Source organism: Panulirus ornatus, chromosome 42, assembly GCF_036320965.1.
Source record: "Panulirus ornatus isolate Po-2019 chromosome 42, ASM3632096v1, whole genome shotgun sequence".
In the NCBI taxonomy this organism is placed as follows: Eukaryota; Metazoa; Arthropoda; class Malacostraca; order Decapoda; family Palinuridae; genus Panulirus; species Panulirus ornatus.
In genome coordinates, this window is record NC_092265.1 from 18,024,487 (window position 1) to 18,052,306 (window position 27,820).

Below are 27,820 nucleotides of genomic sequence, written 5' to 3' on the forward strand. Positions count from 1 at the left end.
TATTAGTGTTGTTACACCTGCATATGAAAGACAAAAAATGGACAACTTATGTAAACAAACAACAGGCAGAGGCGCTAACTTTTGTGTTTATGAAAAAGGAGAATATGGTAATTTTATATTAGGTAAAGCGTTTATAATGTACTAGTAAGGGAAGAATTTCAGTTTATTGCTGTCTCTTTATTTTTTGCATGGAATCAGACGGAAATAGTACCTGTTCATTCCTTCCCTAATACTGTGCTCCATTTATGGCTCTCCTGTCACATTGGTGCTGTACTCGCGTCAGGAGCAGGAAAATTATGAATTCCTTTCCAAAGTGTTCCATACCATCCATGCTGCCGGGGGAGAAGATTCTCAAAAAATACTATTTCAGTTAAACTTGGGTACTTTATTATACTTGGGGCAGGCAAGTGGAACATCCACTTCAGCTTTACGAAAGAAGCAGGTTATAACTCCCCCTGAGAATCTATTCCTCCTGACCTGTACAGACAGTTAAGAGGCAGGTTATATTCTTTTATACATAGGAACATCGTTAAGGATGTTCCTTTGTGGTACATTTTTTTCTTTGGCTTTTTTTTTTTATAAATTTCCAGGGTTACCTAGATTTTCTTTTTCTTTATCCGTTTTCTGGTTTCCCACTCCTTTACTTTTATATCTATATCCTGCCTTGTCATATTTATTTAGATTGCTGTACCCTACTTCAGCCTCTCAAAGACAGTATTCTATTCCTGTTAGCCTTTTATCTTTTCTTCTCATCTTTCTTGTAGAATTCTGTCAGGCTGAATATTTTTTATTTTCCTTTATTGTAGATTGCAGATACTTAATGTGCCTCTCCAAAATCTTTGCTCCCATTGCAAAGGTTCCTGTTTCCCATCTTATTGCTGTTTTCTGCATGTATTTTGTAGTGTAACCACATGCAAGCAGATTTTGGAAGAAGAAGGATGGTAACTAATGTATTGGTCATTTTGCTAACTAATTTATTAATTTAGCTCCCAAGCACCCCCTCTGAGAAATGTTGAGGAAGGCTATGGTTATGGCATGGGTTGAGTATAGTACCAAGTATATGATAAAGAGTATGGATATGATTTTAAGGAAGTGTCGGGTTACAAAAATGAAATTTCCTTTTTCTATATGTATGAAGTAATAAAACATGCAAACATCTGTTTTGTAAAATCTAATCAGTGAGGCTGTAAATTTTGTGTTTTTCATGAATTCTTTCATTTACATAATCCAGTAGATCCTGGTATGATATATGGTACAAGGCTTTGAATTAAAGCTAACTTGTGAATGAAAACAATGTATATTTTTATTGTTTATGAACTTTAAGTGTATTTAGTCAAATTTCTTATGCTCCAGAGATGTAAATTATTTTGTTTTACCACAATATTTGTGTGTGTGGTGCCATAGATATAAAGGTTTTTATTTTTTTTTTTTTTTTTTTTTTTTTTTTTTTTTATACTTTGTCGCTGTCTCCCGCGTTTGCGAGGTAGCGCAAGGAAACAGACGAAAGAAATGGCCCAACCCCCCCCATACACATGTACATACACACGTCCACACACGCAAATATACATACCTACACAGCTTTCCATGGTTTACCCCAGACGCTTCACATGCCTTGATTCAATCCACTGACAGCACGTCAACCCCTGTATACCACATCGCTCCAATTCACTCTATTCCTTGCCCTCCTTTCACCCTCCTGCATGTTCAGGCCCCGATCACACAAAATCCTTTTCACTCCATCTTTCCACCTCCAATTTGGTCTCCCTCTTCTCCTCGTTCCCTCCACCTCCGACACATATATCCTCTTGGTCAATCTTTCCTCACTCATTCTCTCCATGTGCCCAAACCACTTCAAAACACCCTCTTCTGCTCTCTCAACCACGCTCTTTTTATTTCCACACATCTCTCTTACCCTTACGTTACTTACTCGATCAAACCACCTCACACCACACATTGTCCTCAAACATCTCATTTCCAGCACATCCATCCTCCTACGCACAACTCTATCCATAGCCCACGCCTCGCAACCATACAACATTGTTGGAACTACTATTCCTTCAAACATACCCATTTTTGCTTTCCGGGATAATGTTCTCGACTTCCACACATTTTTCAAGGCTCCCAAAATTTTCGCCCCCTCCCCCACCCTATGATCCACTTCCGCTTCCATGGTTCCATCCGCTGACAGATCCACTCCCAGATATCTAAAACACTTCACTTCCTCCAGCCTCTCACCATTCAAACTCACCTCCCAATTGACTTGACCCTCAACCCTACTGTACCTAATAACCTTGCTCTTATTGACATTTACTCTTAACTTTCTTCTTCCACACACTTTACCAAACTCCGTCACCAGCTTCTGCTGGTTTTTATTATTATTATTATTTTTTTTTTTTTTTTTTTGCCGCTGTCTCCCACGTTTGCGAGGTAGCGCTAGGAAACAGACGAAAGAAATGGCCCAACCCACCCCCATACATATGTATATACATACGTCCACACACGCAAATATACATACCTACACAGCTTTCCATGGTTTACCCCAGGCGCTTCACATGCCCCGATTCAATCCACTGACAGCACGTCAACCCCGGTATACCATATCGCTCCAATTCACTCTATTCCTTGCCCTCCTTTCACCCTCCTGCATGTTCAGGCCCCGATCACACAAAATCTTTTTCACTCCATCTTTCCACCTCCTATTTGGTCTCCCTCTTCTCCTCGTTCCCTCCACCTCCGACACATATATCCTCTTGGTCAATCTTTCCTCACTCATTCTCTCCATGTGCCCAAACCATTTCAAAACACCCTCTTCTGCTCTCTCAACCACGCTCTTTTTATTTCCACACATCTCTCTTACCCTTACGTTACTTACTCGATCAAACCACCTCACACCACACATTGTCCTCAAACATCTCATTTCCAGCACATCCATCCTCCTGCGCACAACTCTATCCATAGCCCATGCCTCGCAACCATACAACATTGTTGGAACCACTATTCCTTCAAATATACCCATTTTTGCTTTCCGAGATAATGTTCTCGACTTCCACACATTCTTCAAGGCTCCCAGAATTTTCGCCCCCTCCCCCACCCTATGATCCACTTCCGCTTCCATGGTTCCATCCGCTGCCAGATCCACTCCCAGATATCTAAAACACTTCACTTCCTCCAGTTTTTCTCCATTCAAACTCACCTCCCAATTGACTTGACCCTCAACCCTCAATTATTATTATTATTATTATTATGATTATTGTTATTTATTATTTCATATTTGTCATACTTGTTGCAGTCTCCCGCGTTAGCGAGGTAGCGCAAGGAAACAGACGAAAGAATGGCCCAACCTACCCACAAACACATCTATATACATACACATCCACACACGCACATATTCATACCTATACATTTCAGCACATACGTATACATACATACACAGACATATACATATATCCACATGTACATAATTAATGCTTGCTGCCTTTAGTCATTCTCATCACCACCCTTCCACACATGAAAAGACAACCCCCTCCCACCGCATGCGCTCAAGGTATCACTAGGAAAAGGCAACAAAGGCCATAGTTGTAGTTGTTCACACTCACCCTCTAGCTGTCATGTATAATCCACCGAAATCACAGCTCCCTTTCCACATCCAGGCCCCACAAAACTTTCCATGGTGTACCCCAGACACTTCACATGCCCTGGCTCAATCCATTGACAGCATGTCGACCCTGGTATACCACATCTTTTCAATTCACTCTATTACTTGCACGCCTTTCACCCTCCTTCATGTTCAGGCCCCGATCACTCAAAATCTTTTTCACTCCATCATTCCACCTCCAATTTGGTCTTCCACTTCTCCTCGTTCCATCCATCTCTGACACATATATCCTCTTGGTCAATCTTTCCTCACTCATTCTCTCCATGTGACCAAACCATTTCAAAACACCCTCTTCTGCTCTCTCAACCACACTCTTTTTATTTCCACACATCTCTCTTACCCTTTCATTACTTACTCGATCAAACCATCTCACACCACATATTGTCCTCAAACATCTCATTTCCAACACATCCACCCTCCTTCGCACCACTCTATCTATAGCCCATGCCTCGCAACCATATACCATGTTATAATGTTAATGTTATATTATTGTTATTATTATTGTTATTATTATTATTATTATTATTATTATTATTATTATAATTGTTTTTTTTTTTTTTTTTTGCTTTGTCGCTGTCTCCCGCATTTGCGAGGTAGCGCAAGGAAACAGACGAAAGAAATGGCCCAACCCACCCCCATACACATGTATATACATATGTCCACACATGCAAATATACATACCTACACAGCTTTCCATGGTTTACCCCAGACGCTTCACATGCCTTGATTCAATCCACTGACAGCACGTCAGCCCCGGTATACCACATCGCTCCAATTCACTCTATTCCTTGCCCTCCTTTCACCCTCCTGCATGTTCAGGCCCCGATCACACAAAATCTTTTTCACTCCATCTTTCCACCTCCTATTTGGTCTCCCTCTTCTCCTCGTTCCCTCCACCTCCGACACATATATCCTCTTGGTCAATCTTTCCTCACTCATTCTCTCCATGTGCCCAAACCATTTCAAAACACCCTCTTCTGCTCTCTCAACCACGCTCTTTTTATTTCCACACATCTCTCTTACCCTTACGTTACTTACTCGATCAAACCACCTCACACCACACATTGTCCTCAAACATCTCATTTCCAGCACATCCATCCTCCTGCGCACAACTCTATCCATAGCCCATGCCTCGCAACCATACAACATTGTTGGAACCACTATTCCTTCAAATATACCCATTTTTGCTTTCCGAGATAATGTTCTCGACTTCCACACATTCTTCAAGGCTCCCAGAATTTTCGCCCCCTCCCCCACCCTATGATCCACTTCCGCTTCCATGGTTCCATCCGCTGCCAGATCCACTCCCAGATATCTAAAACACTTCACTTCCTCCAGTTTTTCTCCATTCAAACTCACCTCCCAATTGACTTGACCCTCAACCCTCAATTATTATTATTATTATTATTATTATGATTATTGTTATTTATTATTTCATATTTGTCATACTTGTTGCAGTCTCCCGCGTTAGCGAGGTAGCGCAAGGAAACAGACGAAAGAATGGCCCAACCTACCCACAAACACATCTATATACATACACATCCACACACGCACATATTCATACCTATACATTTCAGCGCATACGTATACATACATACACAGACATATACATATATCCACATGTACATAATTAATGCTTGCTGCCTTTAGTCATTCTCATCACCACCCTTCCACACATGAAAAGACAACCCCCTCCCACCGCATGCGCTCAAGGTATCACTAGGAAAAGACAACAAAGGCCATAGTTGTAGTTGTTCACACTCACCCTCTAGCTGTCATGTATAATCCACCGAAATCACAGCTCCCTTTCCACATCCAGGCCCCACAAAACTTTCCATGGTGTACCCCAGACACTTCACATGCCCTGGCTCAATCCATTGACAGCATGTCGACCCTGGTATACCACATCTTTTCAATTCACTCTATTACTTGCACGCCTTTCACCCTCCTTCATGTTCAGGCCCCGATCACTCAAAATCTTTTTCACTCCATCATTCCACCTCCAATTTGGTCTTCCACTTCTCCTCGTTCCATCCATCTCTGACACATATATCCTCTTGGTCAATCTTTCCTCACTCATTCTCTCCATGTAACCAAACCATTTCAAAACACCCTCTTCTGCTCTCTCAACCACACTCTTTTTATTTCCACACATCTCTCTTACCCTTTCATTACTTACTCGATCAAACCATCTCACACCACATATTGTCCTCAAACATCTCATTTCCAACACATCCACCCTCCTTCGCACCACTCTATCTATAGCCCATGCCTCGCAACCATATACCATGTTATAATGTTAATGTTATATTATTGTTATTATTATTGTTATTATTATTATTATTATTATTATTATTATTATTATAATTGTTTTTTTTTTTTTTTTTTGCTTTGTCGCTGTCTCCCGCATTTGCGAGGTAGCGCAAGGAAACAGACGAAAGAAATGGCCCAACCCACCCCCATACACATGTATATACATATGTCCACACATGCAAATATACATACCTACACAGCTTTCCATGGTTTACCCCAGACGCTTCACATGCCTTGATTCAATCCACTGACAGCACGTCAGCCCCGGTATACCACATCGCTCCAATTCACTCTATTCCTTGCCCTCCTTTCACCCTCCTGCATGTTCAGGCCCCGATCACACAAAATCTTTTTCACTCCATCTTTCCACCTCCAATTTGGTCTCCCTCTTCTCCTCGTTCCCTCCACCTCCGACACATATATCCTCTTGGTCAATCTTTCCTCACTCATTCTCTCCATGTAACCAAACCATTTCAAAACACCCTCTTCTGCTCTCTCAACCACGCTCTTTTTATTTCCACACATCTCTCTTACCCTTACGTTACTTACTCGATCAAACCACCTCACACCACACATTGTCCTCAAACATCTCATTTCCAGCACATCCATCCTCCTGCGCACAACTCTATCCATAGCCCACGCCTCGCAACCATACAACATTGTTGGAACCACTATTCCTTCAAACATACCCATTTTTGCTTTCCGAGATAATGTTCTTGACTTCCACACATTCTTCAAGGCTCCCAGAATTTTCGCCCCCTCCCCCACCCTATGATCCACTTCCGCTTCCATGGTTCCATCCGCTGCCAGATCCACTCCCAGATATCTAAAACACTTCACTTCCTCCAGTTTTTCTCCATTCAAACTCACCTCCCAATTGACTTGACCCTCAACCCTCAATTATTATTATTATTATTATGATTATTGTTATTTATTATTTTATATTTGTCATACTTGTTGCAGTCTCCCGCGTTAGCGAGGTAGTGCAAGGAAACAGACGAAAGAATGGCCCAACCTACCCACAAACACATCTATATACATACACATCCACACACGCACATATTCATACCTATACATTTCAGCACATGTGTATACATACATACACAGACATATACATATATCCACATGTACATAATTAATGCTTGCTGCCTTTAGTCATTCTCATCACCACCCTTCCACACATGAAAAGACAACCCCCTCCCACCGCATGCGCACAAGGTATCACTAGGAAAAGACAACAAAGGCCATAGTTGTAGTTGTTCACACTCACCCTCTAGCTGTCATGTATAATCCACCAAAATCACAGCTCCCTTTCCACATCCAGGCCCCACAAAACTTTCCATGGTGTACCCCAGACACTTCACATGCCCTGGCTCAATCCATTGACAGCATGTCGACCCTGGTATACCACATCTTTTCAATTCACTCTATTACTTGCACGCCTTTCACCCTCCTTCATGTTCAGGCCCCGATCACTCAAAATCTTTTTCACTCCATCATTCCACCTCCAATTTGGTCTTCCACTTCTCCTCGTTCCATCCACCTCTGACACATATATCCTCTTGGTCAATCTTTCCTCACTCATTCTCTCCATGTGACCAAACCATTTCAAAACACCCTCTTCTGCTCTCTCAACCACACTCTTTTTATTTCCACACATCTCTCTTACCCTTTCATTACTTACTCGATCAAACCATCTCACACCACATATTGTCCTCAAACATCTCATTTCCAACACATCCACCCTCCTTCGCACCACTCTATCTATAGCCAATGCCTCGCAACCATATACCATGTTATAATGTTAATGTTATATTATTGTTATTATTATTGTTATTATTATTATTATTATTATTATTATTATTATTATTATTATAATTGATTTTTTTTTTTTTGCTTTGTCGCTGTTTCCCGCATTTGCGAGGTAGCGCAAGGAAACAGACGAAAGAAATGGCCCAACCCACCCCCATACACATGTATATACATACGTCCACACATGCAAATATACATACCTACACAGCTTTCCATGGTTTACCCCAGACGCTTCACATGCCTTGATTCAATCCACTGACAGCACATCAGCCCCGGTATACCACATTGCTCCAATTCACTCTATTCCTTGCCCTCCTTCCACCCTCCTGCATGTTCAGGCCCCGATCACACAAAATCTTTTTCACTCCATCTTTCCACCTCCAATTTGGTCTCCCTCTTCTCCTCGTTCCCTCCACCTCCGACACATATATCCTCTTGGTCAATCTTTCCTCACTCATTCTCTCCATGTGCCCAAACCATTTCAAAACACCCTCTTCTGCTCTCTCAACCACGCTCTTTTTATTTCCACACATCTCTCTTACCCTTACGTTACTCACTCGCTCAAACCACCTCACACCACACATTGTCCTCAAACATCTCATTTCCAGCACATCCATCCTCCTGCGCACATCTCTATCCATAGCCCACGCCTCGCAACCATACAACATTGTTGGAACCACTATTCCTTCAAACATACCCATTTTTGCTTTCCGAGATAATGTATATATATATATATATATATATATATATATATATATATATATATAAATATATATATATATATATATATATATATATATATATATATATATATATATATATATATATATATTTTCATACAATTCGCCATTTCCCGCGATAGCGAGGTAGCGTTAAGAACAGAGGAGTGGGCCTTTCAGGGAATATCCTCACCTGGCCCCCTTCTCTGTTCCTTCTTTTGGAAAATTAAAAAATATATATATATATATATATATATATATATATATATATATATATATATATATAAAATTCTGGGAGCCTTGAAGAATGTGTGGAAGTTGAGAACATTATCTCGGAAAGCAAAAATGGTTGTTTGAAGGAATAGTGGTTCCAACAATGTTGTATGGTTGCGAGGCGTGGGCTATGGATAGTTTTGTGCGAAGGAGGATGGATGTGCTGGAAATGAGATGGTTGAGGACAGTGTGTGGTGTGAGGTGGTTTGATCGAGTAAGTAACCTAAGGGTAAGAGAGATGTGTGGAAATAACAAGAGCGTGGTTGAGAGAGCAGAAGAGGGTGTTTTGAAATGGTTTGGGCACATGGAGAGAATAAGTGAGGAAAGATTGTCGGAGGTGGAGGGAACGAGGAGAAGTGGGAGACCAAACTGGAGGTGGAAAGATGGAGTGAAAAAGATTTTGTGTGATCGGGGCCTGAACATGCAGGAGGGTGAAAGGAGGGCAAGGAATAGAGTGAATTGGATCGATGTGTTATACCGGGGTTGACGTGCTGTCAGTGGGTTGGATCAGGGCATGTGAAGCGTCTCGGGTAAACTATGGAAAGCTGTGTAGGTATGTATATTTGCGTGTGTGGACGTATGTATATATATGTGTATGGGGGGGGGTTGGGCCATTTCTTTCGTCTGTTTCCTTGCGCTACCTCGCAAACGCGTGAGACAGCGACAAAGTATAAAAAAGAAAAAAAAAATATATATATATATATATATATATATATATATATTTTTTGCAGTGGAATTTATTAAAAAAGGGGGTGACTGTATTGTTGACTGGTTGGTGAGGTTATTTAATGTATGTATGACTCATGGTGAGGTGCCTGAGGATTGGCGGAATGCGTGCATAGTGCCATTGTACAAAGGCAAAGGGGATAAGAGTGAGTACTCAAATTACAGAGGTATAAGTTTGTTGAGTATTCCGGGTAAATTATATGGGAGGGTATTGATTGAGAGGGTGAAGGCATGTACAGAGCATCAGATTGGGGAAGAGCAGTGTGGTTTCAGAAGTTGTAGAGGATGTGTCGATCAGGTGTTTGCTTTGAAGAATGTATGTGAGAAATACTTAGAAAAGCAAATGGATTTGTATGTAGCATTTATGGATCTGGAGAAGGCATATGATAGAGTTGATAGAGATGCTCTGTGGAAGGTGTTAAGAATATATGGTGTGGGAGGAAAGTTGTTAGAAGCAGTGAAAAGTTTTTATCGAGGATGTAAGGCATATGTACGTGTAGGAAGAGAGGAAAGTGATTGGTTCTCAGTGAATGTAGGGTTGCGGCAGGGGTGTGTGATGTCTCCATAGTTGTTTAATTTGTTTATGGATGGGGTTGTTAGGGAGGTAAATGCAAGAGTTTTGGAAAGAGGGGCAAGTATGAAGTCTGTTGGGGATGAGAGAGCTTGGGAAGTGAGTCAGTTGTTGTTCGCTGATGATACAGCACTGGTGGCTGATTCATGTGAGAAACTGCAGAAACTGGTGACTGAGTTTGGTAAAGTGTGTGGAAGAAGAAAGTTAATAGTAAATGTGAATAAGAGCAAGGTTATTAGGTACAGTAGGGTTGAGGGTCAAGTCAATTGGGAGGTGAGTTTGAATGGAGAAAAACTGGAGGAAGTGAAGTGTTTTAGATATCTGGGAGTGGATCTGGCAGCGGATGGAACCATGGAAGCGGAAGTGGATCATAGGGTGGGGGAGGGGGCGAAAATTCTGGGGGCCTTGAAGAATGTGTGGAAGTCGAGAACATTATCTCGGAAAGCAAAAATGGGTATGTTTGAAGGAATAGTGGTTCCAACAATGTTGTATGGTTGCGAGTCGTGGGCTATGGATAGAGTTGTGCGCAGGAGGATGGATGTGCTGGAAATGAGATGTTTGAGGACAATGTGTGGTGTGAGGTGGTTTGATCGAGTGAGTAACGTAAGGGTAAGAGAGATGTGTGGAAATAAAAAGAGCGTGGTTGAGAGAGCAGAAGAGGGTGTTTTGAAGTGGTTTGGGCACATGGAGAGGATGAGTGAGGAAAGATTGACCAAGAGGATATATGTGTCGGAGGTGGAGGGAGCAAGGAGAAGACGGAGACCAAATTGGAGGTGGAAAGATGGAGTGAAAAAGATTTCGTGTGATCGGGGCTTGAACATGCAGGAGGGTGAAAGGAGGGCAAGGAATAGAGTGAATTGGAGCGATGTGGTATACCGGGGTTGACGTGCTGTCAGTGGATTGAATCAAGGCATGTGAAGCGTCTGGGGTAAACCATAGAAAGCTGTGTAGGTATGTATATTTGCGTGTGTGGACGTATGTATATACATGTGTATGGGGGGGTTGGGCCATTTCTTTCGTCTGTTTCCTTGCGCTACCTCGCAAACGCGGGAGACAGCGACAAAGTATAAAAAGAAAAAAAAAAAAAAATATATATATATATATATATATATATATATATATATATATATATATATATATATATATATATATATATATATATGAGTGTGTGTATATATATATATATATATATATATATATAGATATATATATATATATATATATATATATATATATATATATATATATATATATATATAATTTTTTTTTTTTTTTCTGCTGTCTCCCGCGTTTGCGAGGTAGCGCAAGGAAACAGACGAAAGAAATGGCCCAACCCACCCCCATACGCATGTATATACATACGTCCACACACGCAAATATACATACCTACACAGCTTTCCATGGTTTACCCCAGACACTTCACATGCCCTGATTCAATCTACTGACAGCACGTCAACCCAGGTATACCACATCGATCCAATTCACTCTATTCCTTGCCCTCTTTTCACCCTCCTGCATGTTCAGGCCCTGATCACACAAAATCTTTTTCACTCCATCTTTCCACCTCCAATTTGGTCTCCCACTTCTCCTCGTTCCCTCCACCTCCAACACATATATCCTCTTGGTCAATCTTTCCTCACTCATACTCTCCATGTGCCCAAACCATTTCAAAACACCCTCTTCTGCTCTCTCAACCACGCTCTTTTTATTTCCACACATCTCTCTTACCCTTACGTTACTTACTCGATCAAACCACCTCACATCACACATTATCCTCAAATATCTCATTTCCAGCACATCCATCCTCTTGCGCACAACTCTATCCATAGCCCACGCCTTCCAACCATACAACATTGTTGGAACCACTATTCCTTCAAACATACCCATTTTTGCTTCCGAGATTATGTTCTCGACTTCCACACATTCTTCAAGGCTCCCAGAATTTTCGCCCCCTCCCCCACCCTATGATCCACTTCCGCTTCCATGGTTCCATCCGCTGCCAGATCCACTCCCAGATATCTAAAACATTTTACTTCCTCCAGTTTTTCTCCATTCAAACTTACCTCCCAGTTGACTTGACCCTCAACCCTACTGTACCTAATAACCTTGCTCTTATTCACATTTACTCTTAACTTTCTTCTTTCACACACTTTACCAAATTCAGTCACCAGCTTCTGCAGTTTCTCACATGAATCAGCCACCAGCGCTGTATCATCAGCAAACAACAACTGACTCACTTGCCAAGCTCTCTCATCCCCAACAGACATCATACTTGCCCCTCTTTCCAAAACTCTTGCATTCACCTCCCTAACAACCCCATCCATAAACAAATTAAACAACCATGAAGACATCACACACCCCTGCCGCAAACCTACATTCACTGAGAACCAATCACTTTCCTCTCTTCCTACATGTACACATGCCTTACATCCTCGATAAAAACTTTTCACTGCTTCTAACAACTTGCCTCCCACACCATATATTCTTAATACCTTCCATAGAGCATCTCTATCAACTCTATCATATGCCTTCTCCAGATCCATAAATGCTACATACAAATCCATTTGCTTTTCTAAGTATATATATATATATATATATATATATATATATATATATATATATATATATATATATATATATATACATATTTATTTTATTTATATTTATTTATTTTTCTTTGTCGCTGTCTCCAGCGTTAGCGAGGTAGTGCAAGGAAACAGACGAAAGAATGGCCCAACCCTCCCACATTCACATGTATATACATACACGTCCACACAGGCAAATATACATACCTATACATCTCAATGTACACATATATATATACACACACAGACATATACATATATACACATGTACATAATACATACTGTCTGCCTTTATTTGTTCCCATCGCCACCTCGCCACACATGGATTAACAACCCCCTCCCCTCTCATGTGTGCGAGGTAGCGCTAGGAAAAGACACCAAAGGCCCCATTCATTCACACTCAGTCTCTAGCTGTCATGTAAATAATGCACCAAAACCACAGCTCCCTTTCCACATCCAGGCCCCACACACTTTCCATGGTTTACCCCAGACGCTTCACATGCCCTGGTTCAATCCACTGACAGCACGTCGACCCCGGTATACCACATCGTTCCAATTCACTCTATTCCTTTCCTGCCTCTCACCCTCCTTCATGTTCAGGCCCCGATCACTCAAAATCTTTTTCCCTCCATCTTTCCACCTCCACTTTGGTCTCCCACTTCTCCTCATTCCCTCCACCTCTGACACATATATCCTCTTGGTCAATTTTTCCTCACTCATTCTCTCCATGTGACCAAACCATTCAACACACCCTCTTCTGCTCTCTCATCCACACTCTTTTTATTTCCACACTTCTCTCTTACCCTTACATTACTTACTCGATCAAACCACCTCACACCACACATTGTCCTCAAACATCTCATTTCCAGCACATCCACCCTCCTGCGCACAACTCTATCCATAGCCCACGCCTTGAAACCATACAACATTGTTGGAACCACTATTCCTTCAAACATACCCATATTTGCTTTCCGAGATAATGTTCTCGACTTCCAAACATTTTTCAAGGCTCCCAGAATTTTCACCCCCTCCCCTACCCTATGATTCACTTCAGCTTCCATGGTTCCATCCGCTGCCAGATCCACTCCCAGATATCTAAAACACTTTACTTCCTCCAGTTTTTCTCCAGTCAAACTTACCTCCCAATTGACTTGACCCTCAACCCTACTGTACTTAATCACCTTGCTCTTATTCACATTTACTCTTAACTTTCTTCTTTCACACACTTTACCAAACTCAGTCACCAGCTTCTGCAGTTTCTTACATGAATCAGCCACCAGCGCTGTATCATCAGCGAACAACAACTGACTCACTTCCCAAGCTCTCTCATCCACACCAGACTGCATACTTGCCCCTCTTTCCAAAACTCTTGCATTCACCTCCCTAACAACCCCATCCATAAACAAATTAAACAACCCTGGACACATCACACACCCCTGCCGCAAACTTACGTTCACTGACAACCAATCACTTTCCTCTCTTCCTACACGTACACATGCCTTACATCCTCGATAAGAACTTTTCACTGCTTCTAACAACTTGTCTCCCACACCATATATTCTTAAAACCTTCCACAGAGCATCTCTATCAACTCTATCATATGCCTTCTCCAGATCCATAAATGCTACATACAAATCCATTTGTTTTTCTAAGTATTTCTCACATACATTCTTCAAAGCAAACACCTGATCCACACATCCTCTACCACTTCTAAAACCACACTGCTCTTCCCCAATCTAGTGCTCTGTACATGCCTTCACCCTCTCAATCAATACCCTCCCATATAATTTACCAGGAATACTCAACAAACTTATACCTCTGTAATTTGAGCACTCACTCTTATCCCCTTTGCCTTTGTACAATGGCACTATGCACGCATTCCGCCAATCCTCAGGCACCTCACCATGACTCATACATACATTAAATAACCTTACCAACCAGTCAACAATAAAGTCACCCCCTTTTTTAATAAATTCCACTGCAGTACCATCCAAACTTGCTGCCTTGCTGGCTTTCATCTTCCGTAAAGCTTTTACTACCTCTTCTCTATTTACCAAATCATTTTCCCTAACCCTCTCACTTTGCACACCACCTCGACCAAAACACCCTATATCTGCCACTCTATCATCAAACACATTCAACAAACCTTCAAAATACTCACTCCATCTCCTTCTCACATCACCACTACTTGTTATCACCTCCCCATTAGCCCCCTTCACTGAAGTTCCCATTTGCCCTCTTGTCTTACGCACTTTATTTACCCCCTTCCAAAACATCTTTTTATTCTCCCTGAAATTTAATGATACTCTCTCACCCCAACTCTCATTTGCTCTCTTTTTCACCTCTTGCACCTTTTTCTTGACCTCCTGCGTCTTTCTTTCATACATCTCCCACTCATTTGCATTTTTTCCCTGCAAAAATCGTCCAAATGCCTCTCTCTTCTCTTTCACTAATAATCTTACATCTTCATCCCATCACTCACTACCTTTTCAAATCAACCCACCTCCCACGCTTCTCATGCCACAAGCATCTTTTGCACAAGCCATCACTGCTTCCCTAAATACATCCCATTCCTCCCCCACTCCCCTTACCTCCTTTGTTCTCACCTTTTTCCATTCTGTATTCAGTCTCTCCTGGTTCTTCCTCACACAAGTCTCCTTCCCAAGCTCACTTACTCTCACCACTCTCTTCACCCTAACATTCTCTTCTTTTCTGAAAACCCCCACAAATCTTCACCTTTGCCTCCACAAGATAATGATCAGACATCCCTCCAGCTGCACCTCTCAGCACATTAACATCCAAAAGTCTCTCTTTCGTGCGTCTATCAATTAACACGTAATCCAATAACGCCTTCTTGCCGTCTCTCCTATTTACATACTTATACTTATGTATATCTCGCTTTTTAAACCAGGTATTCCCAATCACCAGTCCTTTTTAAGCACACAAATCTACAAGCTCTTCACCATTTCCATTTACAACACTGAACACTCCATGTATACCAATTATTCCCTCAACTGCCACATTACTCACCTTTGCATTGAAATCACCCATCACTATAACCCGGTCTTGTTCATCAAAACCACTAACACACTCATTCAGCTGCTCCCAAAACACTTGCCTCTCATGATCTTTCTTCTCATTCCCAGGTGCATATGCACCAATAATCACCCATCTCTTTCCATCAACTTTCAGTTTTACCCATATCAATCTAGAATTTACTTTCTTACACTCTATCACATACTCCCACAACTCCTGTTTCAGGAGTACTGCTACTCCTTCCCTTGCTCTTGTCCTCTCACTAACCACTGACTTTACCCCCAAGACATTCCCAAAACACTCTTCCTCTTTACCCTTTACCTTCCCCTTTAACCTTTTATATAAAAGGGTAGAGGGGAAGAGTAGTTTGGGAATGTCTTGGGAGTAAAGTCAGGGGTTAGTGAGAGGACAAGAGCAAGGGAAGGAGTAGCATTACCCCTGAAACAGGAGTTGTGGGAGTATGTGATAGAATGTAAGAAAGTAAATTCTCGATTAATATGGGTAAAACTGAAAGTTGATGGAGAGAGATGGGTGATTATTGGTGCATATGCACCTGGGCATGAGAAGAAAGATCATGAGAGGCAAGTGTTTTGGGAGCAGCTATATATATATATATATATATATTTTTTTTTTTTTTTTTTATACTTTGGCGCTGTCTCCCGCGTTTGCGAGGTAGCGCAAGGAAACAGACGAAAGAAATGGCCCAACCCCCCCCCCCATACACATGTATATACATACGTCCACACACGCAAATATACATACCTACACAGCTTTCCATGGTTTACCCCAGACGCTTCACATGCCTTGATTCAATCCACTGACAGCACGTCAACCCCGGTATACCACATCGCTCCAATTCACTCTATTCCTTGCCCTCCTTTCACCCTCCTGCATGTTCAGGCCCCGATCACACAAAATCTTTTTCACTCCATCTTTCCACCTCCAATTTGGTCTCCCTCTTCTCCTTGCTCCCTCCACCTCCGACACATATATCCTCTTGGTCAATCTTTCCTCACTCATCCTCTTCATGTGCCCAAACCACTTCAAAACACCCTCTTCTGCTCTCTCAACCACGCTCTTTTTATTTCCACACATCTCTCTTACCCTCACGTTACTCACTCGATCAAACCACCTCACACCACACATTGTCCTCAAACATCTCATTTCCAGCACATCCATCCTCCTGCGCACAACTCTATCCATAGTCCACGCCTCGCAACCATACAACATTGTTGGAACCACTATTTCTTCAAACATACCCATTTTTGCTTTCCAAGATAATGTTCTCGACTTCCACACATTCTTCAAGGCCCCCAGAATTTTCGCCCCCTCCCCCACCCTATGATCCACTTCCGCTTCCATGGTTCCATCCGCTGCCAGATCCACTCCCAGATATCTAAAACACTTCATTTCCTCCAGTTTTTCTCCTTTCAAACTCACCTCCCAATTGACTTGACCCTCAACCCTACTATACCTAATAACCTTGCTCTTATTCACATTTACTCTTAACTTTCTTCTTCCACACACTTTACCAAACTCAGTCACCAGCTTCTGCAGTTTCTCACATGAATCAGCCACCAGCACTGTATCATCAGCGAACAACAACTGACTCACTTCCCAAGCTCTCTCATCCCCAACAGACTTCATACTTGCCCCTCTTTCCAAAACTCTTGCATTAACTCCCTAACAACCCCATCCATAAACAAATTAAACAACCATGGAGACATCACACACCCCTGCCGCAAACCTACATTCACTGAGAACCAATCACTTTCCTCTCTTCCTACACGTACACATGCCTTACATCCTCGATAAAAACTTTTCACTGCTTCTAACAACTTTCCTTCCACCCCATATATTCTTAATACCTTCCACAGAGCATCTCTATCAACTCTATCGTATGCCTTCTCCAGATCCATAAATGCTACATACAAATCCATTTGCTTTTCTAAGTATTTCTCACATACATTCTTCAAAGCAAACACCTGATCCACACATCCTCTACCACTTCTGAAACCACACTGCTCATCCCCAATCTGATGCTCTGTACATGCCTTCACCCTCTCAATCAGTACCCTCCCATATAATTTACCAGGAATACTCAACAAACTTATACCTCTGTAATTTGAGCACTCACTCTTATCCCCTTTGCCTTTGTACAGTGGCACTATGCACGCATTCCGCCAATCCTCAGGCACCTCACCATGAGTCATACATACATTAAATAACCTTACCAACCAGTCAACAATACAGTCACCCCCTTTTTTAATAAATTCCACTGCAATACCATCCAAACCTGCTGCCTTGCCGGCTTTCATCTTCCGCAAAGCTTTCACTACCTCTTCTCTGTTTACCAAATCATTTTCCCTAACCCTCTCACTTTGCACACCACCTCGACCAAAACACCCTATGTCTGCCACTCTATCATCAAACACATTCAACAAACCTTCAAAATACTCACTCCATCTCCTTCTCACATCACCACTACTTGTTATCACCTCCCCATTTGCGCCCTTCACTGAAGTTCCCATTTGCTCCCTTGTCTTACGCACTTTATTTACCTCCTTCCAGAACATCTTTTTATTCTCCCTAAAATTTAATGATACTCTCTCACCCCAACTCTCATTTGCCCTTTTTTTCACCTCTTGCACCTTTCTCTTGACCTCCTGTCTCTTTCTTTTATACATCTCCCACTCAATTGCATTTTTTCCCTGCAAAAATCGTCCAAATGCCTCTCTCTTCTCTTTCACTAATATATATATATATATATATATATATATATATATATATATATATATATATATATATATATATATATATATATATATACATAGACATATACATACATACACATGTTCCTAATTCATACTTGCTACCTTTATTCATTCCCATCGTCACCCTACCACACATGAAATGACAACCCCCTCCCCCACATGCGCTCGAGGTGGCGCTAGGAAAAAACAACAAAAGCCACATTCGTTCACTCTCAGTCTCTTGCTATCATGTATAATGCACCGAAACCACAGCTCCCTTTCCACATTCAGGCCCCACAAAACTTTCCATGGTTTACCCCAGACACTTCACATGCCCTGGTTCAATCCATTGACAGTACGTCGACCCTGGTATACCACTTCATTCTAATTCACTCTATTCTTTGCATGCCTTTCACCCTCCTGCATGTTCAGGCCCCGATCACTCAGAATCTTTTTCACTCCATCCTTCCACCTCCAACTTGGTCTCCCACTTCTCCTCGTTCCCTCCACCTCCGACACATATATCTGTTTGTCAATCTTTCCTCACTCATTCTCTCCATGTGACCAGACCATTTCAACACACCCTCTTCTGCTCTCTCAACCACACTCTTTTTATAAACACACATCTCTCTTACCCTTTCATTATTTCCTCAATTAAACCAACTCACACTACATATTGTCCTCAAACATCTCATGTCCACCACATCCACTCTCCTCCGCACAACCCTGTCTGTAGCCCACGCCTTACAACCATATAACATTGTTGGAACCACTATTCCTTCAAACATACCCATTTTTGCTTTCCGAGATAATGTTCTTGCCTTCCACACATTCTTCATCGCTCCCAGAACCTTTACCCCCTCTCCCACCCTGTGACTCACTTCCGCTTCCATGGTTCCATCCGCTGCTAAGTCCACTCTCAGATGTCTAAAACACTTCACGTCCTCCAGTTTTTCTCCATTCAAACTTACCTACCAGTTAACTTGTCCCTCAACCCTAATGAACCTAATAACCTTGCTCTTATTCACATTTACTCTTAGCTTTCTTCTTTCTTTCTTCTGAGGTGTATGAAATGAAAAAATGAAAATAGCACGGAACATGGAATTGTATGTGATAATTTTTCAATACAAAATCAGATTTGTATTTATTTTGCTATGTTCACCATTTATTCATTTGCTTTTACTAATAAATGTTTTTCTTTAGATTGGAAGTAGGATAGGACTGAACCAGAGCATGTGAAATGTCCGGGGTAAACCATGGAAAAATTTGTGGATATGGATATGCATAGGGAGCTGTGGTTTTGGAGCATTATACTTGATGGCTAGAGAATGAGTAAGAGCAGATGTGGCCTTTCTTCATCAGTTTCCTGATGCAACCTCACTGATACAAGGGTGATGATAGAGAGTAGGGGAGGAAAAGACAATGTATATGTTATCTTTTCTTTTTTTCCTTTGTGCATTTTTTCTCTTTCCTGTTTGATGGAGTGGCAAAGGGAATGGATGAAGGTGAGCAAGTATGATTATGTATACATATATATGTATATGTGCATGTATGTGTATATATGTGTATGCGGGTGAATATTTCTTTCTTTGTCTGTTTGCTGGCACTTCACCAACTCAGGAAACAGGGATCAAATATGAACAAGAATATGTATTATCCCATTCATTTAGGCCGTAATAATCAGCATGTATTTTCAGCCCAAAGATTTATTTTCTTGGGCTCAGCATAAAGAAGTTCTAAATCTAAGAAATTATTATCTGTTGGAGTAGGTAATAGTTGGTAGGCAGCCAGTGACCAGAGAAGTATATTACCTGTACTACCCATCTGGGTATTGAGAGGGTTAGTGATGGCTGCATAGTGAGCCAAAGCTTCAGTGGTTGTCACGTTGCACTCCTCTGACCCAGGTAGCTGTCTTTCTGCCTCACCCACATGTGGACTACTGGCATTCTACCCACAAACATACAATCTTTTCTTATTATATATAACATGTGAATACACTTAACTCAGCCCATTCTTCATAACTAGATTTTCCTGCAATGAGCTCCATGTGCGAGTCTTGCCTCAGCAAAATGGTAGGAGCAGTAGATAGGAACATTTAGGCAGGAGCATTAGGTAGAGACATTAGGTAATGGTAGTAGGTAGGAACATTATATAGGAGCCTCTGAAAACACTGCATCAATATGAGGCACTAAAGGCTAGAAAGTGACACTGGAGTTCACTAGTTATGGAGACTGTTGCTGTGGCCACCCCCTTAAAGGAGTTCTTGTTAGAAACATGTGTCACAGATCTAGATAAATAGATAGAATATCAGTTGTTTGAATGTACAGTATCAGGATTATTGGTAGCCTTTTGTGTTTGATGGTTGAATAGACCTAATCACAACAGTAATAATTTTATTGTGTATGCTCATTACTGAGTGACTGATTACCTCTGATTCTGAAACCACAAAATATATCCCTTTTTATTATGGTGGCAGCTAGTTTTAACATTGTATAAGGTGAACTTTTAGCTTTGTGTTTGTTTGTGTGTGTATCAGTGAGTGCTAAGGTACTGCATTAATTGCCTAGCATTGTTATTCTTTTAGATTTTGAGCTGTGTGGTTGGAATTTATCCATATAATGAATACAGACATGTGATAATTTTACTTAAAAATTCAGTACACTGCAATATAAACATTGTACATTGTTATGGGAAATAAGCTTTGCTACATTTTTCAGATAATCTATTTTGATACCTGCCTTGGGGTTAGTGATGATGCTGAGACAAGTATGTACTTTTAGCACTATGAGGGGCCTACATAAGATGCTGGCTGCTGTCACCTTTTCTAAATCTATGTCCCCATATAAGTGAGTTTCATATATTGTGTGAAATTTTGAGAATAGTGACTCAGGATATTGTTATGAAATTGAATACAATATTGTTGGCTTTTTGAAATGTATTATACCTGATGAAATTTTTATATTTTATTTAGTTGATAAGTTGAAATAAGAACCTTTGCATTTCAGTTGAATTTTTTACAAGTACCTGCTATGTGTGCACTTTAAAAGAAATATGTTCTTGCCATTATATGTAATTTTTGGAGATAATTGGTAGTATAGAAATTTTTTGCTTGTTGTACAGTATAAGTAGTATTATAAAGATTACTGTAATGTATTATTAATCTGCTACAATGCCAAGGGTCATCTGATGTTAACTACTTGCAGCACTGCTGTTGAGGGAAGGCCTCCCATTGATGCCAACATTACAAATGCACCAATCAGGAATTCTGCAAATTTTGCCTCTGATAATGCTCAAGATGAAAGTAGTGATTCAAGAAGCTCAGAACCAGGTAGTTCTGGCAGCACTAGTAATGACATAGGATCTACATACATTGAGGAGGAAGTGGCAAAGTTTTGAGCAATGGCAGACTCATGGTGAGATCTACATGGGGACTGTAAACCCTTACATTCTCTTAATAGATTACGGTACAGATTGAAGTATTTGTAAGCTGTACTGTAGAAGTAAATTACCAAGATTAATGCACTGTAGTACAGTGCATATATTTGAAGATATTTTATGTAAGACATCTGGATAATGAAATTTATATTTTTACTGTTGTTTTACATTTCTGTAATTTTGATGTATCAGTTTTTCCTAAAGTTTGCTTCTCAAAGATTGCTTCAACTCTGCATGATAATGCATTTCACATTTCAGAGTATCTATGATTCGAGAAGGTTTGATTCAGTCTCACTCAGCTAAGCCTCAGTACATAGATGGCCCCCAGTCACTGACAGGATTGAAGATTCTTGATGTAGGGTGTGGCGAAGGGGTACTATGTGAGGTAAGGTAACTTTTGATAAACGGACAGAAGAAACAGTTTTGGGGGCAAAGGGAGATGTTATGGAGAAATGACTGGGGTCAGGTGATAAACAGTGAAAGAAGTTAAGTACTGCTGTAGGGAAGGATGGTGGGATACATGAAGTTTGAGAGAAGCACAGGATAAAATGCTATGTGTGTTCTGAAATAGCTATGAAAGCTATAAGAGGAGGTTGGGTAGAGAACCTTTATAAGTATGTAGGATGTTACCAGTAGTAGATCCTGTTAGAAGAAGAATTCTCTACTTTGGTTGATAGTTTATAAGATTGATAATATTTACAATGAAGATATTTTAAATGATTTCATAAGTTATTGGATATTGAACTGCCAGCTGTTTGTAATGAATACACTGTCAATTCTGCCACATGTGTCTTTCTGTGACGTTTATTTGCTGCCATTAGCCAGATTAGGAACAAAAGTGGTTGGCTTAGATGCTGCTGAAAAAAACATCTCTGTTGCCATCATGCATGCTGATCACTACCCAAGAGTTCAACAAAATGTATAGTGAGTTGAATATAATGAGTGTAATATTTCACTATCATCTTTCTTCCAACAATTCCCATTCAAGTATAGCACTTTGTGAAGGTTTATTGTATATCTGTGAGATACAATTTTTGACTAGTTGGAATGGCAGTTACTTCTGGTGTGATGTGTAAAGGTCTTTGCTGAAGGTATGGAAGTGTTAACCCCCCCCCTTCTCACCTGCACTCTTTTCTAGCCCTTGGAAATTTTTCTTGACCCAAATATTTCTCTTTTACTCCTCTATATCGCTTGTACTCCTTCTTCCAGATACTGTCCATACATTTATCTTTTCTCCTCCAGTTATTTAACTTCCACATATTACTCATTATTCTTTTTCATTATCCCCTTTCCACTTTTCACATCACATACACCTCATTCACACTGGTAGTATGGAAGCAATTGGGCATGAGCTGCTAATCAGGATTTAATTATCAGTTTTCCTCAGTTGTCTTCCTCGGGAGAATACTTTACTGAGAAAGACAACCGTTGAAAAGCTGAGGATGAAATCCTCATTAGCAGCTTGTGTGTCATTGCTTCCTTACTACCCATTTGTCAGAATGAGCAACACTCACTCACACTTCATCCTTAAATGCCTTCCTCTTCCCACATTTCATTTACTCCAGTTGCCCTATTCTGGTATCCCTACATACAGGCCACTTTTCCACCATTCTTTAATGCATGTTTTCTGTTTACCTAAATACGTTATCAACTTTTGTGCTCATTTCCTTAGTACAATGTTATGCATCCTCGTAACACATTCATATTCAACTACCTCCATTATGCATCTCTGTCACTTAGCACATTGTGCTTTAACTTCCATTGACTCCATCCCCACTCGCTCATGTATTCGTCTTTTTTTTAACTTTTCATTGCTATTGCCCTTGATTGAGACAAGTGTAAGATGATACTATTGTTCTTCATGGAGAAAAGTGTATTAGGATAAACTGTCCTCAGTTAAGGCACATGATTTCCTGCCTAAGTTGAATTTTGCACGTGCTGCAAGTGGGCCACTGGTGACAACCCAAAAAAGTATGAGTTATTATTGGAGCTGCCTGAAGGTCTCAGTTGCTCATCAGTGACTACTGTGGATATTTATCCAGTTTTTCAGAGGATTGTTTGGTCTACCTGCATATGTTGCCATTGTAAAGGGTTTAATTATTTAAGAAGTTTATTTTGTTTTCTTATTTTTCTTCTTGTTCTTTTATGGCTCACAGGTATGTGTATGGCACAATAGAAGACCATGCAGAGATAATTGATGAAAAGTATGATGCAGTGATTGTGTCAGAGGTCCTGGAACATGTTGATGCCATTGATCTCTTTATTAACACCTGTGCAAATATTATAAAGGTTAGTGAACAAATAGTGCTGATATTTTCCTCATATTTAGCTCAAAATATGATCTATCTATTTGTTTATCTTTATCGTTTTGCCTTTTCCCACATTCAAAGTAAGTTAGTGTATGTAGTTTCAGTCTTCCTTACTTGTTCATTCTTTTCTAGTATTTTGTTACAGATAATTATTCATAGTTCATGCCAACAATTTATTTGTTTGTTCAGAAGCACATCATAATTTACCATGTAGTTTAAGCTAAAAATCTGGCTTGGGGCAGCACACTACATATAGCACTGAAAGAGTTAAGAAAGATTTTTGATTGATAAAAGTAATGAAGTTGGAATGAGCACAATTAAGGTTACCTTAAGAGGTAGAATTATGTGAATCAGCAGTATATTGCCAGATGTAAGGGAAAATTTGAATGGTAAAGTAATCCTAAGATTCTTAAGAAGTGAGAGATAATTTGAGCTGAGTAAAATTATGTACTTTAAATGATTTTCTAAATTTTCTTTGAAATATGCTTTACTGTATTTGATCTGACTTGCTTGCATGAATGATTTTATAAACTGTCTTTGAAATGTGCTTTCCTGTACTTGATCCGACTTGCTTGCAGAAATGCAGCATGATAGTTATCAGCTGAGTTATCTCTCATAGCCAGGTGGTTCTTTTTTCATAACAACTATCAACAAGACTACCTTTTCATGGGTGGGAGCTATTGCCATTGCTGAGTATGCCCTGTGCCTGCTTCCACCTGGAACCCATGACTGAAACAAGTTTATCCCTCGTCAAGAACTTCTTTTTATGCTTAAGAAAAGTTAGCACAATAAGTTTGTTTTTCATTATTGAATGAAGTGATTTAGCTGATAGCAATATTTTAGTTGGTTAAACCCTATTTGTGTCCACTTACATAGTGAGGAAAATACATTTGTGAATTGTATTTTTTCATTAACTTCTTCACCCAGTTAGCACTTGAATTGAATCTTTGTTGGAGAGCTAGAAATTATGTTATTCTATGTGTAACTGGAGTATTTTTGTGAACATATAAAACCTTTTTTCTTATATTTGGGGTCATCAGTTCTGGTTGCCTTACTTAAGACAAATGTCCATAAAAGAAATATAATATCGTTATCTTATATTCTAAGTGCTAGGTCCTATTCTAGTAAGAGCACCATGCTTTTTCTCATTTTGCAGGTTGAAAAGGAAAACATTGTTGATAATGAAAACTAATTTGTTACTTCATTTTTATAGGTGGACTTGTAACTCGAATGGTACATGGGATGTCATGCAATGCTCTGGTAAATAAATGGTTTTGGATGGATATCAAATACATCAATAGATTATGCTATACATGCAGTCAAGAAGAACGGCAGGTGATGTGTAATGTTATGGTACAGCAAAAGGAACTGACAGTATTCTTGGACACCTCCAATTTTAGTATTTTGTGTGTGGTGAATAAGAAATGTTTAAGGGTAAATAAAGTGAAATTCAAATTCAAAATTCGTGAATAATGTTTTTCACTTAGTCATTGGCTGTTGTAAAATGCAGTATTGATAATGCTTTACAGGATCTTGTATTGTTTTTGTTTCATGTGAATTTTTTCTTTTATAATCCTGTGTGTAATGATAGAATGAAAAAAATAAAATCAAATGATTTTTCTGGTTGAAAATATTTAAGAGTATCACCCTTTGAGCCATGATTATCCATAACAGTTTGATATACAGAACTCAATTCTTGGAACAAGGAATTCCCACAAACTGTGAAACCATTGATTTCTGTCATCAGGGAAATATTTATTTATTATTTATTTTGCTTTGTCGCTGTCTCCCGCATTTGCGGGGTAGCACAAGGAAACAGACGAATGAAATGGCCCAACCCACCCCCATACACATGTATATACATATATGTCCACACACGCAAATATACATACCCATACATCTCAATGTACACGTATATATACACACACAGACACATACATATATACACATGCACACAATTCACACTGTCTGCCTTTATTCATTCCCATCGCCACCTCACTACACATGGAATAACATCCCCCTCCCCCTCATGTGTGTAAGGTAGTGCTAGGAAAACACAACAAAGGCCCCATTCGTTCACACTCAGTCTCTAGCTGTCATGCTATAATGCCCGAAACCACAGCTCCCTTTCCACATCCAGGCCCCACAGAACTTTCCATGGTTTACTCCAGACGCTTCACATGCCCTGATTCAATCCATTAACAGCACGTCGACCCCGGTATACCACATCGATCCAATTCACTCTATTCCTTGCCCGCCTTTCACCATCCTGCATGTTCAGGCCCCAATCACTCATATATCCTCTTGGTCAATCTTTCCTCACTCATTCTCTCCATGTGCCCAAACCATTTCAAAACACCCTCTTCTGCTCTCTCAACCACGCTCTTTTTATTTCCACCCAACTCTCTTACCCTTACATTACTTACTCGATCAAACCACCTCACACCACATATTGTCCTCAAACATCTCATTTCCAGCACATCCACCCTCCTGCGCACAACTCTATCCATAGCCCACGCCTCGCAACCATACAACATTGTTGGAACCACTATTCCTTCAAACATACCCATTTTTGCTTTCCGAGATAATGTTCTCGACTTCCACACATTCTTCAAGGCTCCCAGGATTTTCGCCCCCTCCCCCACCCTATGATTCACTTCCGCTTCCATGGTTCCATCCGCTGCCAGATCCACTCCCAGATATCTAAAACACTTTACTTCCTCCAGTTTTTCTCCATTCAAACTTACCTCCCAATTGACTTGACCCACAACCCTACTGTACCTAATAACCTTGCTCTTATTCACATTTACTCTTAACTTTCTTCTTTCACACACTTTACCAAACTCAGTCACCAGCTTCTGCAGTTTCTCACATGAATCAGCCACCAGCGCTGTATCATCAGCGAACAACAACTGACTCACTTCCCAAGCTCTCTCATCCACAACAGACTTCATACTTGCCCCTCTTTCCAAAACTCTTGCATTCACCTCCCTAACAACCCCATCCATAAACAAATTAAACAACCATGGAGACATCACACACCCCTGCCGCAAACTTACATTCACTGAGAACCAATGACTTTCCTCTCTTCCTACACGTACACATGCCTTACATCCTCGATAAAAACTTTTCACTGCTTCTGACAACTCGCCTCCCACACCATATATTCTTAGTACCTTCCACAGAGCATCTCTGTCAACTCTGCCTTCTCCAGATCCATAAATGCTACATACAAATCCATTTGCTTTTCTAAGTATTTCTCACATAATTCGAAAAACTTCAGCTGGAAATCTTGGGAGACAGGAGATTTGCTCAATGGAAATTACAATTACCATGCTATCCAAAATGTACAATAGAAGTTTACAAGTATTTCTTTTCTTCAACTAACAGACTGAACAGTAGGCTGGCGAACAATATTTCATTATCAGAAGATATTTTTCTTTGATGGTACTTTACCCTGCTTTAGCCCTTAAAGGGAAACTCTATTGCCATGGCCTTCATGGAGCTTGTACGGAAGTGGTGAAACATGTTTGTTCCATTGGTAACTCATGTCACTAAGATGCACTTATATTTCCTTTCGAGAGACTGTAAGGATTAGAATACTTGTAAATATATTGTAAACCATAATTAAGA

The 27,820-nt window shown here is 40.4% G+C and overlaps 1 protein-coding gene across 5 annotated transcripts; it reads left to right on the forward strand.

Moving 5' to 3' along the window:
- Positions 1-27,820, forward strand: LOC139761950 (ubiquinone biosynthesis O-methyltransferase-like). Of its 5 annotated transcripts, XR_011715650.1 has the most exons (7): positions 1-107; positions 21,161-21,289; positions 21,647-21,856; positions 22,137-22,263; positions 24,035-24,167; positions 24,843-24,966; positions 25,401-27,820. XR_011715650.1 is itself a non-coding variant. In XM_071686659.1 (6 exons), exons 3-5 carry the CDS (start codon positions 21,843-21,845, stop codon positions 24,918-24,920), a joined length of 261 nt encoding a protein of 86 aa, XP_071542760.1. In that variant the 5' UTR covers positions 1-107; positions 21,161-21,289; positions 21,647-21,842; the 3' UTR covers positions 24,921-24,966; positions 25,401-27,820. The 5 variants fall into 5 exon arrangements, 1 of the variants encoding a protein (XP_071542760.1); XR_011715647.1 differs by lacking the exon at positions 24,843-24,966; XM_071686659.1 differs by lacking the exon at positions 22,137-22,263 and having other exon boundaries at positions 24,807-24,966.

Bases quoted from the DNA above. Each gene is read 5' to 3' on its own strand.
- LOC139761950 (XM_071686659.1), top strand. The intron at 24,168-24,806 runs GTTAGTGAACAA...TATCTCTCATAG, and splicing joins CCTGTGCAAATATTATAAAG to CCAGGTGGTTCTTTTTTCAT.